At 44.8% G+C, this 24,588-nt stretch overlaps 1 protein-coding gene across 2 annotated transcripts in view; it reads left to right on the plus strand.

Annotated features, from left to right (window-relative positions):
* The window catches only part of LOC139407022 (BTB (POZ) domain containing 11b), a 139,006-nt gene extending 114,619 nt beyond the window's left edge, over positions 1–24,387 (plus strand). Inside the window, exons 6-17 of one of the 2 annotated variants that reach the window (XM_071150314.1) lie at positions 2,866–2,955; positions 4,420–4,521; positions 5,489–5,582; positions 6,296–6,431; positions 6,724–6,956; positions 14,194–14,372; positions 16,583–16,688; positions 19,656–19,758; positions 20,783–20,864; positions 21,916–21,984; positions 22,281–22,394; positions 22,737–24,387. In XM_071150314.1, the coding sequence (XP_071006415.1) occupies positions 2,866–2,955; positions 4,420–4,521; positions 5,489–5,582; positions 6,296–6,431; positions 6,724–6,956; positions 14,194–14,372; positions 16,583–16,688; positions 19,656–19,758; positions 20,783–20,864; positions 21,916–21,984; positions 22,281–22,394; positions 22,737–22,946 (1,518 nt within the window). In that variant the 3' untranslated portion in view covers positions 22,947–24,387. The remainder of the gene's footprint in view (positions 1–2,865; positions 2,956–4,419; positions 4,522–5,488; positions 5,583–6,295; positions 6,432–6,723; positions 6,957–14,193; positions 14,373–16,582; positions 16,689–19,655; positions 19,759–20,782; positions 20,865–21,915; positions 21,985–22,280; positions 22,395–22,736) is intronic. The other variant, XM_071150305.1, reaches the window with a different exon arrangement.
* The last annotated feature ends 201 nt before the right edge of the window (positions 24,388–24,588 follow it).

The following is a 24,588-nucleotide window of genomic DNA, read 5'->3' on the forward strand; positions in this document are numbered from 1 at the left end:
AATATCCCACAAACACAGGTGGGAAAAACAGCTACTTAAATATGATCTCCAATTAGAGACAACTATTACCAGCTGCCTCTAATTGGGAATCATACAAAATCACCAACATAGAAAAACAAAACCAGAACCCCACATAGAAATAATAAACTAGACTAACCCCCAATCACGCCCTGACCTACTCCACCATAGAAAATAAGGACTCTCTGGTCAGGACGTGACAGTAACCCCCCCCCCAAGTTGCGGACTCTGGCGCAAAACCTGAAACATAAAGTGAGGGTTAGGGGGGGGGTGTCTAGTATCGGTGTCGGCTCTGGTGCAGGACGAAGAACCTGCTCATCCCGCCAGCATCGGGGGCGGCTCTGGTGCGGGCCGAAGAACCCGCTCATTCCGCGGCTCCAGCCATGGACCCAGGCTGAACACTGTGCCTGGACTGGACCTAGATACCGAGGAAGGCTCCTGCCATGGAGCGGTACTGGACACCGGCCCTGGCCTGGACATCGGTGCAGAGGAAGACTCCTGCCATGGAGTGGGACAGGACGCCGTGTCTCGACTGGGCATCGGTGCAGAGGAGGGCTCCTGCCTTGGAGCTGGACTGGACTCCGTGCTCGGACTGGGCATCGGTGCAGAGGAAGGCTCCTGCCCTGGAGCTGGAGGTACGGACCATGGACCGTCGAAGGAGGTTCCGGATAGTGGACCATCGCAGGAGGTTCCGGACCGTGGACCGTCTCAGGAGGTTCCGGACTGTGGACTGTCTCAGCAGGTTCCGGACTGTAGACCGTCGTTGGAGGTTCCGGACTGTGAAATGTCGCCAGAAGCTCTGGACTGTGAACCGTCGCCGGAACCTCTGGACTGGAAATTGTCGCCGGAAGCTCTGGACTGGGAATCGTCGCCTGAAGCTCTGGACTGGGAACCGTTGCCGGAAGCTCTGGACTGGGAACCGTCGCCGGAAGCTCTGGACTGAGGAGACACACTGGAGGCCTGATGCGTGGGGCCGGCACAGGTGGCACCGGACTGGTGACACACACCTCAGGGCGAGTGCGTGGAGCCGGCACAGGACGCACCTGACTGGGAAGACGCACTGGAGGTCTAGTGCGTGGAGCCGGCACAGGTGGCGCCAGACTGGTGACATGCACTTCAGGTCGAGTGCGGGGAGCAGGCACAGGAAGTGCCGGACTGGGGAGGCGCACTGGAGGCCTGGTGCGTGGAGCTGGCACAGAACGTACTGGGCTGTGAAGACGCACTGGAGACCTGGTGCGTATAGTCTGCATTAATTGTACCGGAACTTTAACACACTTCGCACGGTGAGTACGAGGAGTTGGCACAGGACGTTATGGGCTGTGGAGACTTGGTGCGTAGAGCTGGCACAGATGGTGCCGGGCTGAGAAGGCGCTTTCCAAAGCGCCTGCGCTGCAGCATACTCCTTTCCATAACCTCTCTCCGGTATCTCTCATTACTTTCTATCGACTCCCACACAGGCTCTGGCTCACTCCCCAGTTCCGCCAACCACCCCATGTGGCCCCCCCCAAAAAAATTGGGCTGCCTTTTGGGCTTTTTCTGTGGCCGCGAATCCCGGCGTTGTTGCTGTCCCCCCTTCTCTCCTTGCGTCTCCCGCCAAGGAAGGCGATCCTGTCCTGCCAGGATTCCTCCCAAGTCCAGGGTCCCTTCCCATCCAGAATATCCTCCCAAATCCATGTTACCCTCTCCTCCTGGCCACGCTGCTTGGTCCTGTTGTGGTGGGATATTCTGTCACGATCGTTTGACGCATGCGTGATCTGGGTTCCACATCTTTTATTAGAAATAAGTGAACCACACAACAAAACAATAAAGACTAAACGAAACGTGACGACAATGGAGTGCTAACATGCAACTACACATAAACAATATCCCACAAACACAGGTGGGAAAAACAGCTACTTAAATATGATCCCCAATTAGAGACAACGATTACCAGCTGTGACAGTATATCTTTTTGTTGTTGTGTTGATGGAATTTTTGTCCTCAGGGCACCATTGCAAATGAGACAACTAATTCCAACCCTAACCAGAATTCTAACTCTAACCCTAAACACAACTTCTACGACTAAAATAGCCTTTTTATACTAGTGAGGACTGGAAAAATGTCTGGTACTCACAAATTTAGTCAAACGTGTATACACACACATACACATTGTTGCTAGTGAACCAGCAACATTCAATTTTCAGTTTTTAGTTTGAGGCTGTTCTGAGCTGAAGAACGCAACTCATTCCCTCCAGACTGCCTCCTCCCTTTGATGTTTAGACTGACTGAGGAGCCCATTGGAAACACACTGTTCCCAGTGTCTTAGGGAGCTGCAGAACATTACTCCTCTGAGTTTTCCGTGATCAACGCCACACGCTACTGTAGTTAATCAAAGTGGCTGGAGGGGGAAATTTCAAACATGGAGTCCAAGTGTGCTGTAAGCAAATCCAAGAAGTCAGATACAGGTCAAGCTGAGGATTGTTGCCATGTGTTGATGGCTTTGACTTGTGCTCATGTATCTGCGGTAGTTTGGTGAACCACGCTCGCATGATGAGGTGTAACCTTGTCTAAGACCTGAAGAATTGTGTTAGCTCACCGAGGTAATGCCTAGGCTTTAGCTCCACGAGCTAACACAGTATTGTGGGGCACAGGAGAAACTGTGCGTATTCGAACCCAGATTGTCAAACTCACAGTGTAAAGCAGCCATCCACTGTCATACAAAAATTATGTCCTTGACATCTGCTTCATATCTGCTTTATTCAACTCACATAACCCTGAACATCTGGACTATCTGGACTGTCAAACAAAACCCTAACTGTAATGTGACCAATGTATCTTCCGACCCCTGACCCCTCTGATGTACATCAGGGAATGACCCCTCTGATGTACGCCTGTGTGAGAGGGGACGAGGCCATGGTCCAGATGCTGTTGGACGCTGGAGCAGACATCAACAGTGAGGTCAGTGATGATGACAACACCATGTTGTCTAGAATGATATGTATGTAGCCTGTTCCCAGATCTGTTTGTGTTGTCTTGCAAACTCCTATGGTCATTGTCTTGTTTGGCGTGATCATTCCAATTTATGTGTTGTGAGACGGGAGAAAACCCAGATTGTGTTGTCCCTCATCTGTCCCCACTCCTCTCCTGTTGCCATGCTGTATGTATAGTGAGAAGAGGGTATGGTCATAATCTTGAGGCACGGGCCGCCATGCTGTTTACTGTACACAATTTAATAACACACTGTTTACAGTTGAATTACACAGACATAACTGTAAGCTCACCTTTTAGCTATTCCTTTGGTACAAAGAATGAAAAGAGAACATTAAATACTATATGTTTGAGGCATTTCTCAGGTAAGCTTTGGGGGATCTTTGGTTGTAGCCTAGTTACATGTAATGGTGGCCCATGCCTGTTAGTCCTAGTCTTGTTGAGTCACCTCATGACTGTGGAACCCACCAGCCATCACGTCAGAATTCATGTCGGCCATGATAGTGGTAACCCCAGAACAAAGCACTCAATACAACACTCCAGTAGGCGGAGGATGGTTTATGTCATTGGTTATTTTGAACGCTCGTTATCATCGCAATGAGGTCATAATGATTCATCTAAATCAAGTTAAATGGAGCACGTGACTGTTTTGATTGATTAGGCAACAGGACACTGTTTGTTGCTTCCGGTATTTCTGAAGAACTGCACACACCAGGTCAAATAGAATAAACATGTGTTACTTCTGCCTCTGTGTATCCTCAGAGTAATTAAGGTCAGGAAAAGTAAATTAAAGCAAAGCAAATTTGAGAAAAGTCAATTAGAGAAAAGCTCAAAATGAGTGTCCGCTTCAGAGACTCTGAGAGTTGCTCGAGGGAATTGTGTGTGCTTCGTTCACGGGTCTCTGCTCACAGCCTCACATTCATGTGCTCCCAGTTGTTGTCTCAACCCCTGATTGACTGTCTGCCTGAGAGGAAATGTGGTCTAGTTACTGAGGTTAGGTCAACTTAGGTCAGCCTTGGACTCCAGACAGACAGACCAAGGCTGGAAAAGATTGAAAAGTGGAAAGTATCTGAGTACTACACTGTTAAGCAGAATTAGACAGAATCGACTGAGTTGGTTTAGCAACAAAATCTGCAGGATGTCGGCTTTAGCCGCAGGCTAACTAGCTAATTACCTCAGGGTCGTAGTCATTAGGGCATGCAACGGAAACAGTTTTAAAAGCGAGCAGAAAACAAAAGTTAGCTTTTTTTATTGTCTGTAAGTCCAAGTAGACCCTCCCTGTTTCAATCCCCTCCCCCGGTTTGGTGCCTAATGAATACGACCCAGCTCTCCTTCCTTTAGACACCCTCCTTTAGTTGCTTGTCTTTGCTGCATAGACTAGAATTTTAATGGCTTTATATCTCTCTTCCCTGAACCTCCCTGATGACTTCCCAGGTGCCAAACACAGTGCACAAGCACCCCTCAGTCTACCCCGAAACGCGCCAGGGGACACCTCTCACTTTCGCCGTGTTACACGGACATGTCCCTGTTGTGCAGGTAGTGATGTCATCCTTTCTCACCTCATTGTGTTTTCTGTCTGTTCACCTCTCATTGTGCATCATATAGTGTCATGCAGGGTGGGGGTAAATTCCATTTCAATTCAGACAATTCAGGAATAAAATGTTTTTTTTTTTATCTTAATTGAAAAGCATTGAGAAAAATTGGATTTAGAGGTTTGGTTTACTTCCTGAATTGACTGAATATAAATGGAACTGACCCCAATCTTGGTGTCATGGTTATTATTATCATGACATAAATGGTGATAATAACAACTAAAATGTGTTTTCTCCTAATCCTGTGTATGTAATGTCTATTAAATGTCCTGAGTGACCTGAGCTTGAAAACCCAATGGAAACTGGTTGAAATTAAATGCACTAGTTTGAACGATTGTGTGATTCTCTACTTCCTCCTGCTGAAGTGCACGTAGCACACACTGCATTAACTTAATGGAAACAGGACAATCTGTTGGTCCACATTGCTAATGGTTATTAAACACAATGGACCAACATCGCAACGATCTTTCCACTGAACTGCTAAAACTAATTAGCTCTACTTGTTCAATGAAAAGGTGTAGCAGGACTTTTTCCATAGCCTCATCGAGGGGTTTCGGAAGTACATGGAAATCACATGGGCGGAAAGAAGAAAAACAGGATTTGTGGTTGAATAAATGCAGATTTAGTGTTCAGGCTCTTTGGGGTAGAACTTTCCCTAAGCACCTGTAATGTTCAGTCAGATTTGGTTGGGGGCTTTTCAGTTTCATAATTTCACACTCCATTTCCCAAGCCATCTGTTCTGCCAGGCTGTAAAATTGTACTATCCAGTATGTGGTTCAGGTTGTGCTGTCTGAGTCTATCTTGGTGATGGGCCACTGATGCTCATACCAACCCTTCAGAGAGTGAGGATAAGTCTGACTCCCCGTTTCTCCCCCTTGCCTTAACCCTGCCTCACCCACTGCCCTCCACAGCTGCTACTGGATGCTCGGGCCAACGTAGAGGGCTCCCTACAGGATGGCATGGAGAACTACACAGAGACCCCGCTACAGCTGGCCTCCGCTGCAGGTACACTACTGGAACAGCATGCCTCTGACAGCCTGCAGCCGACCTTGCACAACCAATGTGGCCTACATCATGATGGCCCTGCTGATAATAACCACAAGATGCAGTGGGATGTTATGAATAGGTCCTGGATTTTGGGCTGACCACCTGCCTAGAGAAATCTCAGGGCCCCGCATTGGGGAAATAATTCAGCACTGTTATAAGTTTTATTTTTCTGGGAGATCTAGCGTACTCATGCACACACACACACACACACAGACACCTTGCAGATATACAGATGTAGGATCTTAATTTGAGTCAGTTTGCTACAGTAGGAGAATAATCCTGAAGCAACAGGAAATGTGAATTATTATGTGGATTCGAATTAATGGACATTTCTTGTAGGGGTTGATACATTTTTCATTAGGGAAAGTCAATTGGGATATTTTTAAGTGGAAATTACAACATTTTGAAGCCTTTTTAACCTTGAATACACTACAAGTTTGTATTTCCTGCACACTTCTCAGCAACAAAAAGGTGATCAAATTAAGATTTTACATCTGTAGGCACACTAGCGAAAATGTTCACACACACAAGAGCACAACTACGGCCTCATGTACACATGCATGGCACATGATTGACACACGCACACAACATCTGCAACAAACCACCCTCATACACACATTCTCAGCTCAACTTGACCCGGAACTTGACAGGCAACATTCTATTCCCCCTAGGTAACTTTGAGCTGGTCAGTCTGTTGTTGGAGCGGGGAGCAGACCCCATGGTGGGAACTATGTACCGTAATGGCATCTCTACAGCCCCTCAGGGAGACTTGAACTCCTACAGTCTAGCAGCAGCACATGGACACAGGTAACACTTCCATAGTAGGATCAAAACACTTTACAGAGAAAACACATCTTTCAAACCACCCTCACACCCTCACACACACACACACACACACACACACACACACACACACACACACACACACACACACACACACACACACACACACACACACACACACACACACACACACACACCAGACACCCCCCTCCCCACACACTCACATTGCATAGTTTTGTGTTGACATCATCATACCTTGCATTATCACAACTGTCACTACTAACAAATATTTCTGTCTGCTATCCTCCACGTACAGGAACGTGTTCCGTAAGTTGCTGTCCCAGACAGAGAAGGGAAAAGGGGACGTGCTGTCCCTGGAGGAGATCCTGGCTGAGGGGACAGAGGAGGAGAGGGGCCTGGAGGAGAGGAGCCCCTCCCAGCTGGACCTGGTCCGGACAGGCAAGGCCAAGCTCAAGGCCCTGAGAGAGGCCATGTACCACAGCTCAGAACACGGACACGTGGATATCACCATCGACATACGCAGCCTGGGTGAGTGCATACTTGGTAACACTTTATTGGGATAGTCCATCTATATAGGATAGATCAGTGGTGGCACTTTAAGTCGGAGGACAGGCTAATGGTTAGAACGGAACGAATGGTATCAAACAAATGGTTTCCTTTCCATTCACTCCATTTGAACCATAATTATGAGCCATCCTCCCCTCACCAGCCTCCTCTGGTATAGAGGCTCAACAAACAATCAATAGACCAGATCAGTAACATGTCAAGTTGTCAACTGCATGTCTGTGACCTTGCAACAGGAAACGATCTACAGATGTTTAATAAGACCCATGGTCTTATTATTTCTAAACAACATATACATTCTGTAGGCCTTCACAGTAGTTACAGTATAGATACGTGCAGCCTTTGTCAGTATACTAGATATACATTCAAATCAAATCAAATTTTATTTGTCACATACACATGGTTAGCAGATGTTATTTGCGAGTGTAGCGAAATGCTTGTGCTTCTAGTTCCGACAATGCAGTAATAACCAACGAGTAATCTAACTAACAATTCCAAAAACTACTACCTTATACACACAAGTGTAAAGGGATAAAGAATATGTACATAAGATATGTGAATGAGTGATGGTACAGAACGGCATAGGCAAGATGCAGTAGATGGTATCGAGTACAGTATATACATATGAGATGAGTATGTAAACAAAGTGGCATAGTTTAAAGTGGCTAGTGATACATGTATTACATAAAGATGCAGTAGATGATATAGAGTACAGTATATACGTAGACATATGAGATGAATAATGTAGGGTATGTAAACATTATATTAAGTAGCATTGTTTAAAGTGGCTAGTGATATATTTTACATCAATTCCCATTATTAAAGTGGCTGGAGTTGACTCAGTGTGTTGGCAGCAGCCACTCAATGTTAGTGGTGGCTGTTTAACAGTCTGATGGCCTTGAGATAGAAGCTGTTTTTCAGTCCCAGCTTTGATGCACCTGTACTGACCTTGCCTTCTGGATGATAGCGGGGTGAACAGGCAGTGGCTCGGGTGGTTGTTGTCCTTGATGATGTTTATGGCCTTCCTGTGACATCGGGTGGTGTAGGTGTCCTGGAGGGCAGGTAGTTTGCCCCCGTTGATGCGTTGTGCGGACCTCACTACCCTCTGGAGAGCCTTACGGTTGTGGGCGAAACAGTTGCCGTACCAGGCGGTGATACAGCCCGACAGGATGCTCTCGATTGTGCATCTGTAGAAGTTTGTGAGTGCTTTTGGTGACAAGCCGAATTTCTTCAGTCTCCTGAGGTTGAAGAGGCGCTGCTGCGCCTTCCTCACGATGCTGTCTGTGTGGGTGGACCAATTCAGTTTGTCTGTGATGTGTACTCCAAGGAACTTAAAACTTACTACCCTCTCCACTGCTGTTCCATCGATGTGGATAGGGGTGTATTCCCTCTGCTGTTTCCTGAAGTCCACAATCATCTCCTTAGTTTTGTTGACGTTGAGTGTGAGGTTATTTTCCTGACACCACACTCCGAGGGCCCTCACCTCCTCCCTGTAGGCCGTCTCGTCGTTGTTGGTAATCAAGCCTACCACTGTTGTGTCGTCCGCAAACTTGATGATTGAGTTGGAGGCGTGCGTGGCCACGCAGTCGTGGGTGAACAGGGAGTACAGGAGAGGGCTCAGAACACACCCTTGTGGGGCCCCAGTGTTGAGGATCAGCGGGGTGGAGATGTTGTTACCTACCCTCACCACCTGGGGGCGGCCCGTCAGGAAGTCCAGTACCCAGTTGCACAGGGCGGGGTCGAGACCCAGGGTCTCGAGCTTGATGACAAGTTTGGAGGGTACTATGGTGTTAAATGCTGAGCTGTAGTCGATGAACAGCATTCTCACATAGGTATTCCTCTTGTCCAGATGGGTTAGGGCAGTGTGCAGTGTGGTTGAGATTGCATCGTCTGTGGACCTATTTGGGCGGTAAGCAAATTGGAGTGGGTCTAGGGTGTCGGGTAGGGTGGAGGTGATATGGTCCTTGACTAGTCTCTCAAAGCACTTCATGATGACGGAAGTGAGTGCTACGGGGCGGTAGTCGTTTAGCTCAGTTACCTTAGCTTTCTTGGGAACAGGAACAATGGTGGCCCTCTTGAAGCATGTGGGAACAGCAGACTGGGATAGGGATTGATTGAATATGTCCGTAAACACACCAGCCAGCTGGTCTGCGCATGCTCTGAGGGCGCGGCTGGGGATGCCGTCTGGGCCTGCAGCCTTGCGAGGGTTAACATGTTTAAATGTTTTACTCACCTCGGCTGAAGTGAAGGAGAGTCCGCATGTTTTGGTTGCGGGCCGTGTCAGTGGCACTGTATTGTCCTCAAAGCGGGCAAAAAAGTTATTTAGTCTGCCTGGGAGCAAGGCATCCTGGTCTGTGACTGGGCTGGTTTTCTTTTTGTAATCCGTGATTGACTGTAGACCCTGCCACATACCTCTTGTGTCTAAGCCGTTGAATTGCGATTCTACTTTGTCTCTATATTGACGCTTAGCTTGTTTGATTGCCTTGCGGAGGGAATAGCTACACTGTTTGTATTCGGTCATGTTTCCGGTTCACGTGAATGCTGCCATCAATCCACGGCTTCTGGTTTGGGAATGTTTTAATCGTTGCTATGGGAACGACATCTTCAACGCACGTTCTAATGAACTCGCACACCGAATCAGCGTATTCGTCAATGTTGTTGTCTGACGCAATACGAAACATATCCCAGTCCACGTGATGGAAGCAGTCTTGGAGCGTGGAATCAGATTGGTCGGACCAGCGTTGAACAGACCTCAGCGCGGGAGCTTCTTGTTTTAGTTTCTGTTTGTAGGCAGGGAGCAACAAAATGGAGTCGTGGTCAGCTTTTCCGAAAGGAGAGCGGGAGAGGGCCTTATATGCGTCGCGGAAGTTAGAATAGCAATGATCCGAGGTTTTGCCAGCCCTGGTTGCGCAATCGATATGCTGATACAATTTAGGGAGTCTTGTTTTCAGATTAGCCTTGTTAAAATCCCCAGCTACAATGAATGCAGCCTCAGGATATGTGGATTCCAGTTTGCAAAGAGTCAAATAAAGTTTGTTCAGAGCCATCGATGTGTCTGCTTGGGGGGGAATATATACGGCTGTGATTATAATCGAAGAGAATTCCCTTGGTAGATAATGCGGTCGACATTTGATTGTGAGGAATTCTAAATCAGGTAAACAGAAGGACTTGAGTTCCTGTATGTTGTTGTGACCACACCACGTCTCGTTAACCATAAAGCATACGCCCCCGCCCCTCTTCTTACCAGAAAGATGTTCGTTTCTGTCGGCGCGATGCGTGGAGCAATCAGCTGGCTGCACCGACTCCGATAGCGTCTCTCCAGTGAGCCATGTTTCCGTGAAGCAAAGAACGTTACAGTCTCTGATGTCCCTCTGGAATGCTACCCTTGCTCGGATTTCATCAACCTTGTTGTCAAGAGACTGGACATTGGCGAGAAGTATGCTAGGGAGTGGTGCGCGATGTGCCCGTCTCCGGAGTCTGACCAGAAGACCGCTTCGTTTCCCTCTTTTACGAAGTCGTTTTTTTGGCTGGGATTCATTCCGTTGTCCTGGGTGAAAGGCAGAACACAGGATCCGCTTTGCGAAAGTCATATTCTTGGTCGTACTGATGGTGAGTTGACGCTGCTCTTATATTCAGTAGTTCTTCTCGACTGTATGTAATGAAACCTAAGATGACCTGGGGTACCAATGTAAGAAATAACACGTAAAAAAACAAAAAACTGCATAGTTTCCTAGGAACGCGAAGCGGGGCGGCCATCTCTGCATCAGTAGTACTGCATCAGTAGTAACAGTAGTACTGCATCAGTAGTAGCAGTACTGCATCAGTAGTAGCAGTACTAGCAGCAGTAGTAGCAGTACTAGCAGCAGTAGTGCAGTACTAGCAGCATTCTCACCCTATACATTGTAATCTAAGAGATCTAATAATCTGGGGTCATTGCATCCCAGTCACATGAGGTTAGCTGTAGATTTTCTGCCTGTGTTGTTGTCGTTTTCCCACTGGAATGAAGGCCTGGCTGTTTGTGTAACAACCTTGTGTTTTGTTTCCCTTTTGTCTCTTAGTTGCACTGAGCTCTCTTAGTGTGTTCTCACTTCAATCACTCACACTTCAGCCACTTAAAGTCTATAATGTTAAGCAAAGATCTTGTAGTTTATTGACAAGATACAGTACCAGTCAAAAGTTTGGACACACCTACTCATTCAAGGGTTTTTCTTAATTTTTACTATTTTCTATATTGTAGAATAATAGTGAAGACATCAAAACTATGAAATAACAATATGGAATCATGTAGTAACCAGAAAGGTGTTAAACAAATCAAAATATAATTGAGATTCTTCAAAGTAGCCACCCTTTGCCTTGATGACAGCTTTGCACACTATTGGCATTCTCTCAACCAGCTTCATGAGGTAGTCACCTGGAATGCATTTCAATTAACTTGTGTGCAAATAAGTTAATTTGTGGAATTTCTTTCCTTCTTAACCTGTTGCGACGACCAAACCCGGATCCGGGATTCTATTTATAGACCTAAGCTCATTACCATAACGCAACGTTAACTATTCATGAAAATCGCAAATGAAATGAAATAAATATGCTAGCTCTCAAGCTTAGCCTTTTGTTAACAACACTGTCATCTCAGATTTTCAAAATATGCTTTTCAACCATAGGAAAACAATCATTTGTGTAACAGTAGCTAGCTAGCGTAGCATTTAGCGTTAGCATTAGCGTTAGCATTAGCGTTAGCATTTAGCAGGCAACTATCACAAAAACAAGTAAAGCCTTCAAATAAAATAACTTACCTTTGAAGAACTTCTGATGTTTTCAATGAGGAGCCTCTCAGTTAGATAGCAGATGCTCCGTTTTTCCAAAAAGATTCTTTGTGTATTAGAAATAGCTCCGTTTTGTACATCACATTTGGCTACCAAAAAAAAAAAAAAAAAAAAAAAAAAAAAAAAAACGAAAATTCAGCCCTCAAAACGCGAACTTTTTTCCAAATTAACTCCATAATATCGACTGAAACATGGCAAACGTGGTTTAGAATCAATCCTCAAGGTGTTTTTCCACATATCTCTTCAATGATATATCCTTCGTGGAAGCCTGGTTTCTCCTTGCTCTCAAATGGAAAAATAATTGCACCTGGCTTTACGCTCCAATTTCGACGCAGGGACACCAGGCGGACACTTGGAAAATGTAGTCTCTTATGGTCAATCTTCCAATGATATGCCTACAAATACGTCACAATGCTGCTAACACTTTGGGGGAACGACAGAAAGTGTAGGCTCATTCCTTGCGCAATCACAGCCATATAAGGAGACAATGGAAAACAGAGCTTCAGAAATTCTGCTCATTTCCTGGTTGATGCATCATCTTGGTTTCGCCTGTAGAATGAGTTCTGGGGCACTTACAGACAATATCTTTGCAGATTCTGAAACTTCAGAGTGTTTTCTTTCAAAAACTGTCAAGAATATGCATAGTCGAGCATCTTTTCGTGACAAAATATCGCGCTTAAAACGGGAACGTTTTTTATCCAAAAATGAAATAGCGCCCCTAGAGATCAAAGAGGTTAATGCGTTTGAGCCAATCAGTTGTGTCGTGACAATTTAGGGGTGGTATACAGAAGATAGCCCTGTTTGGAAAAAGACCAAGTCCATATTATGGCAAGAACTATTCAAATAAGCAAAGAGAAACGACAGCCCATTATTACTTTAAGACATGAAGGTCAGTCAAAACTCGGAAAATGTCAAGAACCTTTCAAGTTTCTTCAAGTTCAGTCGCAAAAACCATCAAGCGCTATGATGAAACTGCCTCTCATGAGGACCGCCACAGGAAAGGAAGACCCAGAGTTACCTCTGCTGCAGAGGATGAGATCATTACAGTTACCAGCCTCTGAAATTGCAGCCCAAATAAATGCTTCACAGATTTCAAGTAACAGACACATCTCAACATCAACTGTTCAGAGGAGACTGCGTGAATCAGGACTTCATGGTCAAATTGCGGCAAAGTTAAACCACTAGTAAAGGACACCAATAATAAGAAGAGACTTGATTGGGCCAAGAAACACGAGCAATTGACATTAGATTGGTGTAAATCTGTCCTTTGGTCTGATGAGTCCAAATTTGAGATTTTTGGTTCCAACCACTGTGTCTTTGTGAGAAGCAGAGTAGGTGAATGGAGGATCTCCGCATGTGTGGTTCCCACCATAAAGAATGGAAGAGGAGGTGTGATGGTGTGGGGGTGCTTTGCTGGTGACTCTGTCTGTGATTTATTTAGAATTCAAGGCACACTTAACCAGCATGGCTACCACAGCATTCTGCAGCGATACGCCATCCCATCTGGCTTGGGCTTAGTCCCACTATCATTTGTTTTTCAACAGGACAATGACCCAACACATCTCCAGGCTGTGTAAGGGATATTTCACCAAGAAGGAGATTGATGGAGTCAATCTGGCCTCCACAATCATCCGATCTCAACCCAATCAAGATGGTTTGGGATGAGTTGGACAGCAGAGTGAAGGAAAAGCAGCCAACAAGTGCTTAGCATATGTGGGAACTCCTTCAAGACTCTTGGAACAGCATTCCAGGTGAAACTGTTTGAGAGAATGCCAAGAATGTGCAAAGATGTCAGGGTGGCTACTTTAAAGAATCTGAAAATATAAAAAATATTTGTATTTGTTTAACACTTCTTTGGTTACTACATGAATCCATATGTGTTATTTCCTAGTTTTGATGTCCTCACTATTATTCTAAAATGCAGAAAATAGTAAAAATAAAGAGAACCCTTGAATGACTACTTTTGATTGGTACTGTAATTCACAGAAGACAGAAATAGAACAAAACTGTTTGACATAGAAACACCAGATATTCGTCCAGTTTAAATTTTAAAAGACGTTATTATTGAATTATTAAACATTCCACCCATGAGGCTAAAGAGGGCGCTTTTGGTCATTGACTGCAGGAAAGGGCTACGGTTCGGCTGTCCCCATAGAACCATTTGAATAACTGTTTTTGGTTGCAGGTAGAACCCTTTTGCCTTCCATGTAGAATCCTTTCTACAAATGAGTTCTGTAGAACCCTTTCTACAAACGGGTTCTACCTGGAACCCAAAAAGGGTTCTTCCTGGAACCAAAAAGGGTTATCCTGTGGGGACAGCCGAAGAACCCATTTGGAACCTTTTTTTTTAATACATAATGCCTCTTGGTGTGTCTCAGGAGTCCCCTGGACGTTGCACACCTGGCTGGAGTCTCTGCGGACATGTTTCCTGCAGCACCGGAGACCACTGATCCAGGGCCTGCTCAAGGAGTTCAGCTGTATCGAGGAGGAGGAGTACACACAGGAGCTCATCACCCACGGCCTGCCACTCTTGTTTCAGATCCTACGAGCCAGCAAGGTGACTGGATATCAAGGCCTCTATTCAAAAAGTGTCTCAGACGATTGCTGATCTAGGATCAGGTCCCACCTCTTATTCATTATGATCTGAAAGGCAAAACTGATTCTAGATCAGCACTCTTACTCTGAGTCGGGCGCATATGTCACTGTCTGCCTTCTGCTTTTCTCCATATCCACATTCCACTTTCTGTCAACTTTCAACCTAATTTGTTGCGTAGGGAAATTAGTTTTGCAGGAAGATCATACACACATTAGAGGAATTTCAAAGGGCAATTCACAATGTGAAGGTTGTCATCAGATCCCAACACACAATCACTCTCTGTCCCGTGTCTCCATCTCCATGTGTCCCTCTTTGTCTCCTTTTCTCTCCTGACAGTGAAGATAATCATGTCTTCTCTCTGCCTCACAGCCAGACCCTGAAGAGATAACCTATAGTTGTTCTAATTTCCTTCTATGGGCCCTGGTCAAACGTGGTGCACTAAATACGGAATAGGGTTCCATTTGGAACTCAACCTATTTGTCTTCCTGTGATTATGTAATACAGCCCGTAGCTTCACAGTGACTGACAGAATCACCCAGAGGCCCAATCCATTTCAATTAGTGCCTTGATTTATGATTTATGCCCTCCGGTTATAACTTAGTACCCATTCTTGAAAAACCCACCTTCTCTCTTTTTCTCCTCAAGATTCACTGCAGCATTAGATCCAACAGAATATCTCTGTAATATATTAGAACTAGAATCTCCTATTTTGAGTCTCACAATAGAATGCCTTTCATTTCCAATCTAATGTTTGGCCTGTCATGTAGTAGGGTGTGTGCATTATTGCTGAGAGAGAGAGCAGATGAATACACACATGCACATGGGCACTCACACACAAATACACACATACACACACACACACCTATTCTCTCTCTCTCTCTCTCTCTCTCTCTCTCTCTCTCACACACACACAAACACACACGGACACACATTGCCCTCTCATGTGCCATTCCAGCAGCCGCCCTTGTCCCTGTCAGGGTTGATCTATGGCAGAGGCAGTGACCCCATCTCTTTGAGACCCCAGGGACCCCGTCACTGTTTGTCCTGTCATATCCCTGCTAATGATGTGTGACTTCAAGGTAGAACACATTCATCTTCCTCTAGCCAGACTGAGTGTGTGCCAGTCTATTCACACCTCCTTGTTCTCCTTGTTTAACACACACAAGGGAAGGCTGACGCACAACAGAGAGGGAGTGATACAGAGAACATTTGTACATTTGTTTTTCTGTTCACGATGTGATATGAGAATTTGCCTGTGTTATGTTTCAGTAGTTCTACTGTGTCTCTCAGGAGAGTATACATCAGGTATCCATGTGACACATTTTAATAGCTTTTGTTTGTACAACTACGAGAGCTCAGCCTCTGCCTGGAAAGTTAAAAAAAACACATGAACCTCCTTGTGGAGTGAAGTGGCTGGTAATTGATGTTGGAGGCGTCATGCTAGCGTGGTGCAGGGAGGCAGATTTGTTGAATACACAGGGGAATTGTTCTATAAAGCGCACCGGTCCATTGTGTATGCGCGCGTGTGTGTGCGCGTGCGTGAATGCATGCGAGTGTGCGAGACGGGTGTGTGCATGCTACTACCCCTCTACCTTCTCTCCCATAGGCTCTAGTACAAAACGCAGTGACTCAGACACACCCTCCAACAGGAGAAGCCCATTCTGTCCCTGGAGACGTCTCACACTCAAGCCCGACATATTATGTTTATCATCGTCACGTGGATATACAGCACATACAACAATTATAGCTACAGTACATCAGTGTGATACTCACCCCATCCACAGATAAAGGGTGTGGGTCACCTGATGTCTGCAAAGTGGCCTTTACTAATGGTTGACTGTGAGCTCCTGTGCTTGATCAGTTAGTCGCCTTTGTGACTTGGGATATTTGAAGATTTGTTAGTGAATGTGGTAGTGGATATCTCTACATGAACAGGCCTTTTAAATTATGGGTATGGAGTAATCTCGGAACCCAGAACTAAATTCTTGCATAAGCGCTGACCTCCGACCAGCTAATGGATTGTGGGTGTTGGGAGAGACTGGGTATGGAGTGTTGTATTTAAATACCCATGTATTGTGGGTAGGAGTGTTGTATCTAAATACACATGTATTGTGGGTAGGAGTGTATAAAACCAGTCTGATGTCTAACCCCTCCTGTCTGTTATGTTCCAGAATGAGGTAATCAGCCAGCAGCTGTCAGTGATCTTTACCCAGTGCTACGGGCCATACCCCATCCCCAAACTCACAGAGATCAAGAGGAAACAGACCTCACGCCTGGGTGAGCACTATAATTAGGATTTTGACACTTTGCAGCAATAGCTAGACTTCTACATACAGTGCCTTGCGAAAGTATTCAGCCCCCTTGAACTTTGCGACCTTTTGCCACATTTCAGGCTTCAAACATAAAGATATAAAACTGTATTTTTTTGTGAAGAATCAACAACAAGTGAGACACAATCATGAAGTGGAACAACATTTATTGGATATTTCAATTTTTTTTAACAATTCAAAAACTGAAAAATTGAGCGTGCAAAATTATTCAGCCCCTTTACTTTCAGTGCAGCAAACTCTCTCCAGAAGTTCAGTGAGGATCTCTGAATGATCCAATGTTGACCTAAATGACTAATGATGATAAATACAATCCACCTGTGTGTAATCAAGTCTCCGTATAAATGCACCTGCACTGTGATAGTCTCAGAGGTCCGTTAAAAGCGCAGAGAGCATCATGAAGAACAAGGAACACACCAGGCAGGTCCGAGATACTGTTGTGAAGAAGTTTAAAGCAGGATTTGGATACAAAAAGATTTTCCAAGCTTTAAACATCCCAAGGAGCACTGTGCAAGCGATAATATTGAAATGGAAGGAGTATCAGACCACTGCAAATCTACCAAGACCTGGCCGTCCCTCTAAACTTTCAGCTCATACAAGGAGAAGACTGATCAGAGATGCAGCCAAGAGGTCCATGATCACTCTGGATGAACTGAACAGATCTACAGCTGAGGTGGGAGACTTTGCCCATAGGACAACAATCAGTCGTATATTGCACAAATCTGGCCTTTATGGAAGAGTGGCAAGAAGAAAGACATTTCTTAAAGATATCCATAAAAAGTGGCGTTTAAAGTTTGCCACAAGCCACCTGGGAGACACACCAAACATGTGGAAGAAGGTGCTCTGGTCAGATGAAACAACAAAATTGAACTTTTTGGCAACAATGCAAAACGTTATGTTTGGCGTAAAAGCAACACAGCTCATCACCATGAACACACCATCCCCACTGTCAAACATGGTGGTGGCAGCATCATGGTCTGGGCCTGCTTTTCTTCAGCAGGGACAGGGAAGATGGTTAAAATTGATGGGAAGATGGATGGAGCCAAATACAGGACCATTCTGGAAGAAAACCTGATGGAGACTGCAAAAGACCTGAGACTGGGACGGAGATTTGTCTTCCAACAAGACAATGATCCAAAACATAAAGCAAAATCTACAATGGAATGGTTCAAAAATAAACATATCCAGGTGTTAGAATGGCCAAGTCAAAGTCCAGACCTGAATCCAATCGAGAATCTGTGGAAAGAACTGAAAACTGCTGTTCACAACTGCTCTCCATCCAACCTCACTGAGCTCGAGCTGTTTTGCAAGGAGGAATGGGAAAAAATTTCAGTCTCTCGATGTGCAAAACTGATAGAGACATACCCCAAGCGACTTACAGCTGTAATCGCAGCAAAAGGTGGAGCTACAAAGTATTAACTTAAGGGGGCTGAATAATTTTGCACGCCCAATTTTTCAGTTTTTGATTTGTTAAAAAAGTTTGAAATATCCAATAAATGTCGTTCCACTTCATGATTGTGTCCCACTTGTTGTTGATTCTTCACAAAAAAATACAGTTTTATATCTTTATGTTTGAAGCCTGAAATGTGGCAAAAGGTCGCAAAGTTCAAGGGGGCCGAATACTTTCGCAAGGCTACACTACATGACCAATAGTATGTGGACACCTGCTCATCGAACATCTCATTCCAAAATCCTGGGTATTAATATGGAGTTGGTCCCCTCTTCACTGCTATAACAGCCTCCACTCTGTTGGTAAGGCTTTCCACTAGATGTTGGAACATTGCTGTGGGGACTTGCTTCCATTCAGCTACAAGAGCATTAGTGAGGTCGGGCACTGATGTTGTGCGATTTGGCCTCGTAGTTGACGTTCCAATTCATCCCAAAGGTGTTCAATGGTGTTGAGGTCAGGGCTCTGTGCTCTCACCAATCTCGACAAACTATTTCTGTATGGACCTCGCTTTGTGCACATGCTAAAACAGGAAAGGGCCTTCCCCAAAATGTTGCCACAAAATTGGAAGCACAGAATCGTCTAGAATGTCATTAATTGTATGCTGTAGCTTTAAGATTTCCCTTCATTGGAGTTAAGGGGCTAAGCCCGAACCATGAAAACAGCCCCAGCCACTTATTCCTCCTCCACCAAACTTTACAGTTGGCACTATGCATTCGGGCAGGTAGCGTTCTCCTGGCATCCGCCAAACCCGAATTCGTCCATCGGACTGCCAGATGGTTAAGCGTGATTCATCCCTCCAGAGAAGGTGTTACCACTGCTCCAGAGTCCAATGGTAGTGAGCTTTACACTACTCCAGGCGACACTTGGCATTGCGCATGGTGATCTTAGGCTGCTCGGCCATGGAAACACATTTCATGAAGCTCTCGATGAACAGTTCTTGTGCTGAGGTTGCTTCCAGAGGCAATTTGGAACTCGGTAGTGAGTGTTGTAACCGAGGACAGACCATTTTTACACACTATGCGCTTCAGCACTCGGTGGTCCTGTCTGTGAACTTGTATGTCCTACCACTTCGCGGCTGAGCCTTTGTTGCTCCTAGACATTTCCACTTCACAATAACAGCACTTACAGTTGAACGGGGCAGATCTAGCAGGGCAGAAATTTGATGAACTGACTTGTTGGAAAGGGTGCCACGTTGAAAGTCACTGAGCTCTTCAGTAAGGCCATTCTACTGCCAATATTTGTCTATGGAGATTGCATGGCGGTGTGCTCAATATTATACTCCTGTCAGCAACGGGTGTGGCTGAAATAGCCAAATCCACTAATTTGACTGGGTGTCCACATACTTTTGTATATATAGTGCACAGATCCACATGAATATAGACATGTGCCATCTGGTGGCTAAAGATAGTAATAAACTGGGTATTCAGAAGTGACTTGGAATACATGATGAATCTGTGTGCCTTCCAGACCCTCACTTCCTGAACAACAAGGATATGTCAGATGTGACCTTCCTGGTGGAGGGCAAGCCCTTCTACGCCCACAAAGTCCTGCTCTTCACCGCCTCCGGCAGGTCAGGACGCTGCACTGCACTCTCTCTCTCTCACACACACACACACAGACAGACACAGACACACAGGGCAAGTTTTCTGGACACAGATTAACCTAGTCCTGGACTAAAACACACTTTCAACAGAGATTCTCCAATCATGATTTCTAATCTTGGATAGGCTTAAACTGCATGCTGGCATATTCCTACATTTCTCTTTGCCCCTAGATCTGAAATGATTGGATAAGTGTAAGTGAAAAGGTATAAACTCCCCCCAATCTATCTGAGGGAAAGTGAGAGCTTTTCCTGATCAGGTCACTAAACACTCCTGTCCCCAACTACCCATACATAACTCAAAACCATTAATGCCGAGGTCATTTGATCCCTATATTTCAAATGTGCTTGTGTTTCACCATATAGATCTGGATACTTGCGCCATCTGTACTCTGCTTACACCATTGACACACACACACACAAGCACAGCAATTGCACATTGGCTACACAATGATGAACAATATGACTGACTGCAGATATGTGTAGAGACTGTGTCTATATTGTCAGTGCGTTGATCCATAATGTCATTTTCTCCGGCCTTTGGGACCCTAAGAATACTCTCACTTCAGATCCTGTCACATGTCATTAAGGATGATTGACCCGATAGGTCATACAGTGAGTGAGGACTTGTCACAAGATGGTGGATGTCCTTGACAAATGCTCTGTTGACGTGTTCTGGAGATCTGGTGGTATGTGTGAGGGGCCTTGTAAAAACCTGGATCATATTTAAATGGATGGGAAGCATTACTTTCTCTATACCGTAAAATACACCGTTTTTTTCAGTCATTGTGTTTTACTCTGTACCATAGAATACAGTGTATGACTTGATCACAACAGTGATTACGGTTTTCATTGGTGAAGTGTAAAGACCATGATTGAAACGATTGTGAATCAAGGTTTACTACGGTAATATCAACCAAGATAAGGTTTCTAATTCCTCATTTTCTCTATCTGGTTTGTATTTATCTCTGTCTTTCTCGCTCCTCTCCTCAAGGTTTAAGTCTCTTCTGGCGAACAGACCAGCTGCTGAAAACACATGTATTGAAATCAGCCACGTCAAATACAACATATTCCTGGTATGTTCAAAGAGAAAACGACCGTTCTGTTTACTTAGATATCTGTTTTCCCCTTACAATCTGATCATATCGATACATAGATCCAGAAACGATCCAGACACATGCACAGGTCGGGCTCTATCTGTGCAGACCACATGCCACTTTCCCCTTCCAGTTTCTAAAGTGCCCTTTTATTGTTGCGCTGAACCCACTGCCCGCAAGTCAATGTTAAATATGTGTAATTTACAGTGTTGGGGAAGCTACTCTGAAAATATAGTTTACCAATCACTTCACACTGGAAGAAGTTAAGATTCCCTACAGCTACACTTAAGAAACATATAGTTGACTTAACTAAAGGTACTTTGAAAAAGTAGTTCACTACATCCAAACTACTTAAATGTTCAATATGTAAATCTGAAATGTCGTAGACTACAAATTGCATGAACAGGTCATTTTTGGGTCAGATGTTAACAGAATGTGTCCATTTAGCCTATTAAACACAACAACTCTGTTTCAAGTGAGAATTAGGCAGGTGTGATGCTGAAAAAGAAAGTCAATTCTTACCTACTTTACCCATATTCTCTTATTTAGTTCCTGTAGTTAGCTACACCATTACATGGCAAAAAGGTAATTATCTACTGAAAACACTAGTGGATTTGAATTTAGATAAACTACCACCAAGCTACTGCCTAATGTAGTTCAATTACTAGCTGAACTACATATAGTTCACTATTCCCCAACACAGGTCATTTAATTAGCCATTCATATTTGGCCATCTATTGCTTTTATGTAACTTAATAATCAAAGTCATAATTGCTGTGTCTGTGTCTGGTTCGTGCAGAAAATCTTTTTTTTGGGTGCCCTTTTTTTTTGTTAGAGCACCTACCCCTTAAAAGGTCTGTGCACGGCCCTGCATAGATCATACAATGTTGTGATACGTTCTCAAAATGGACTGTTCATACAACAACAAGAAAAGAACCCACATTATTTCCCATGACAAATCCATTTCCAGGTCGACTGAGTCTAGGTTTTATGAACGTTGTGTAAACGTCAGTTCTCACTACTGTTACAGCTGGTGATGCAATACCTGTACTGCGGTGGGACGGAGCATCTGCACATCAGAAACACAGAGGTTATGGAGGTAAGACTGGTACAGTAGCTCACTCCTGGACATTGTCAGTCGTGCTGAGTCATAACCTCTACGATGCAGTGAATCCTAGACTGATATGGATGCATCAATGTAGATACCTGATATGAGAAGATTCATGTTCTATTTGTCACAGTTCGTGAGAAGCAGTAATACAATATATGTCCAACAACATGTAATACTTTACCTAGCATGGACCCAGATTTGTGTCGTTGTGACCATAGGTCAGGAGTTAAGGCAGCACAAATAGATGCTACCAGGCTATAACTCCTCTTTTCTGGTGTGTGCAGCTGCTGTCAGCGGCCAAGTTCTTCCAGCTGGAGGCGCTGCAGAGGCACTGTGAGGTCATCTGCTCTAAGAACATCAACACAGAAACCTGTGTGGAGATCTACAGCCACACCAAGGTGAGAGGGTTGAGTTGAGTTGAGAATGGATGTATATGTGGATGGTTGGGTTTGGGGGTTGCCATGTGCATGTCTACTGTCTATCCATGTGTGTGTGTGTGTGTGTGTGTGTGTGTGTGTGTGTGTGTGTGTGTGTGTGTGAGGCTGTAGGTGTGCGTGTGCGTGTGATCATGTGTAAAAATCTTTGCCTGTGGTTGCCTGCCTGCTAGGTGTCTGTGTTTGTCTGTGCTGCTGCAGTACGCACGGTAGGCATGTGTGTGCGTGTGAGCAAAAATGAATAGGTTTGGCATACATCTCAAACTAGGTAACACTCATCTGTTCTCCAACCTTTCGCTCTATCAGTTCCTGGACTCCCCAGAGTTGGCTGCCTACATCGAGGGCTACTTCCTGAAGAACATGGTGGTGCTGATCGAGCTGGAGCCCTTCAAAACGCTGCTGTACGACACGCCCCCAGGCAGCCCCGCCACGAACGTACTGCTGGACCTGGAGAAGACCCTGGGCATCCGCATCCAGTCCATCCACCTGTCCTCCTCCAAGGGCTCCATCGTCTGATTGGTTGATTGATTGGTTGGTTGATTGATTGATTGAGCTGCTACTGGGACTGGAACTGTCTATCTGTCACCATTGTCCCCAGTACAATACATACCTGTACTGAACCACAATCGACAGTAACGCTATTGAATCACTTGCTGTGCTGACTCACGTCATTGCCATTCCCCTGCAGCCTACTGAGCCTATAGGTCCGAGCAGTTAGGCAAAGTGGACAGCGCTGGAACCTCAGAAATTTCTGTAGAGCTGTAGTAAAGCTGATTGATCAAAGCAATAGTGGGACTATATCACTGAGACCCAGTGAGAAGAGTGTGTGTGTCTGGGATCATTTGTAAAGCTCCAGTCAACATTGCTTCGCTCCTTGAAATTAGTCTCCAGACTGCAGTCAAACCTGCCATTGTCCACTTGTATTCTGGACAGAATCGTTGTTGGTACTTTTCTTAGCATTGTTCTGCAATCCTACATAGCTTTATAGTCTATTTATGACTGGACCTAGCCAAACTAAACATAAGAGCAGACCTGGGTTCAAATACTTTTTGAAATCTAGTCTGCCTGGAGTGTCAGATGGGTAGGGTTTGCACTTTTGCGACTAATATATTGGTTCCATTGCAACGGGGAAGCTCAATCGCCCAGTTCTTAAAAGGATGTAAAACGATTTCAAATAGTATTTGAACCCAGGTCTGTTAAATGTAACGTGATATATGGACATACTGTTTGTAATGTGTTCATATCGTTCAAGGGAGTCATGCAAAGGAGAGAGGTATTGGGAAATTCTTCAAGCTACGTTTGGGAAAGCTGGAGAACGCAGGAACACATTTCCTTCCTACATCCGCTGTTAGAACTGTGTAAATATTGTGAATAAAACACAGAGCTTTGGCTCTTCCTGTAAGTTAATGTATATATCCTACAGATGTTTCTTCTCATGCGTCTCACCGTTGAATATTGCTGTAAAAAAACGCTCTTCTTTTCAATGTGTTATCGTTCTGTATGTTTCAAGTTGCATGTCACGAGAATGACTGTTTTGTTTGTGTTCCGTTTGGTTTAAGAGTGGCATGAGACTGTAGGAGGGAGTGGGAGGGGTAGAGGATTGATACTGTCAGCATGAATCTCTAAATGTGTAGAAGTGTACTGGTGTCTTCATTTCAGGGGAGAACGACGAAGGGCCTGGATCTGTATTCAAAAAGTGTCTCAGAGTGGGAGTGCTGATCTAGGATCAAGTCCTCCTGTCTGTTTCGTCTTATTCATTATGATCTAAAAGGCTAAAACAGGCCCTAGATCAGCACACGTACTCTGAGACATTTTATGGTTAGGGGCCTGGTTCAAAATATTACCAGGGTCTTAAATCTTAAACCGGAGAAGCGTCTTTTGTGTTTTCCAGACATTGTGAAACCACATGTAAATGTGTGACTTCCTCTATAAAGATTAATATAAAGAATTATATGAATCCTCTCTCAACTGGTACAATTCTTGGCTCGACAACAATCTCAACTGTTTTTCCTGCTGTGAAAACTTCAAACCTAAATACATGTTTTCCAGTTGTTGTTGGAACCTGTGGATTTGCCCTCTGGTGTTCTGTCATTAGCTAGATCCCCCATGGCGGAAGGTTTGGATGGTTGTCTTCGATCCCAGCTAGGGAGTTGGTTCT

The sequence above is a fragment of the Oncorhynchus clarkii genome, chromosome 1, assembly GCF_045791955.1.
Source record: "Oncorhynchus clarkii lewisi isolate Uvic-CL-2024 chromosome 1, UVic_Ocla_1.0, whole genome shotgun sequence".
NCBI classification, from domain to species: domain Eukaryota; kingdom Metazoa; phylum Chordata; class Actinopteri; order Salmoniformes; family Salmonidae; genus Oncorhynchus; species Oncorhynchus clarkii.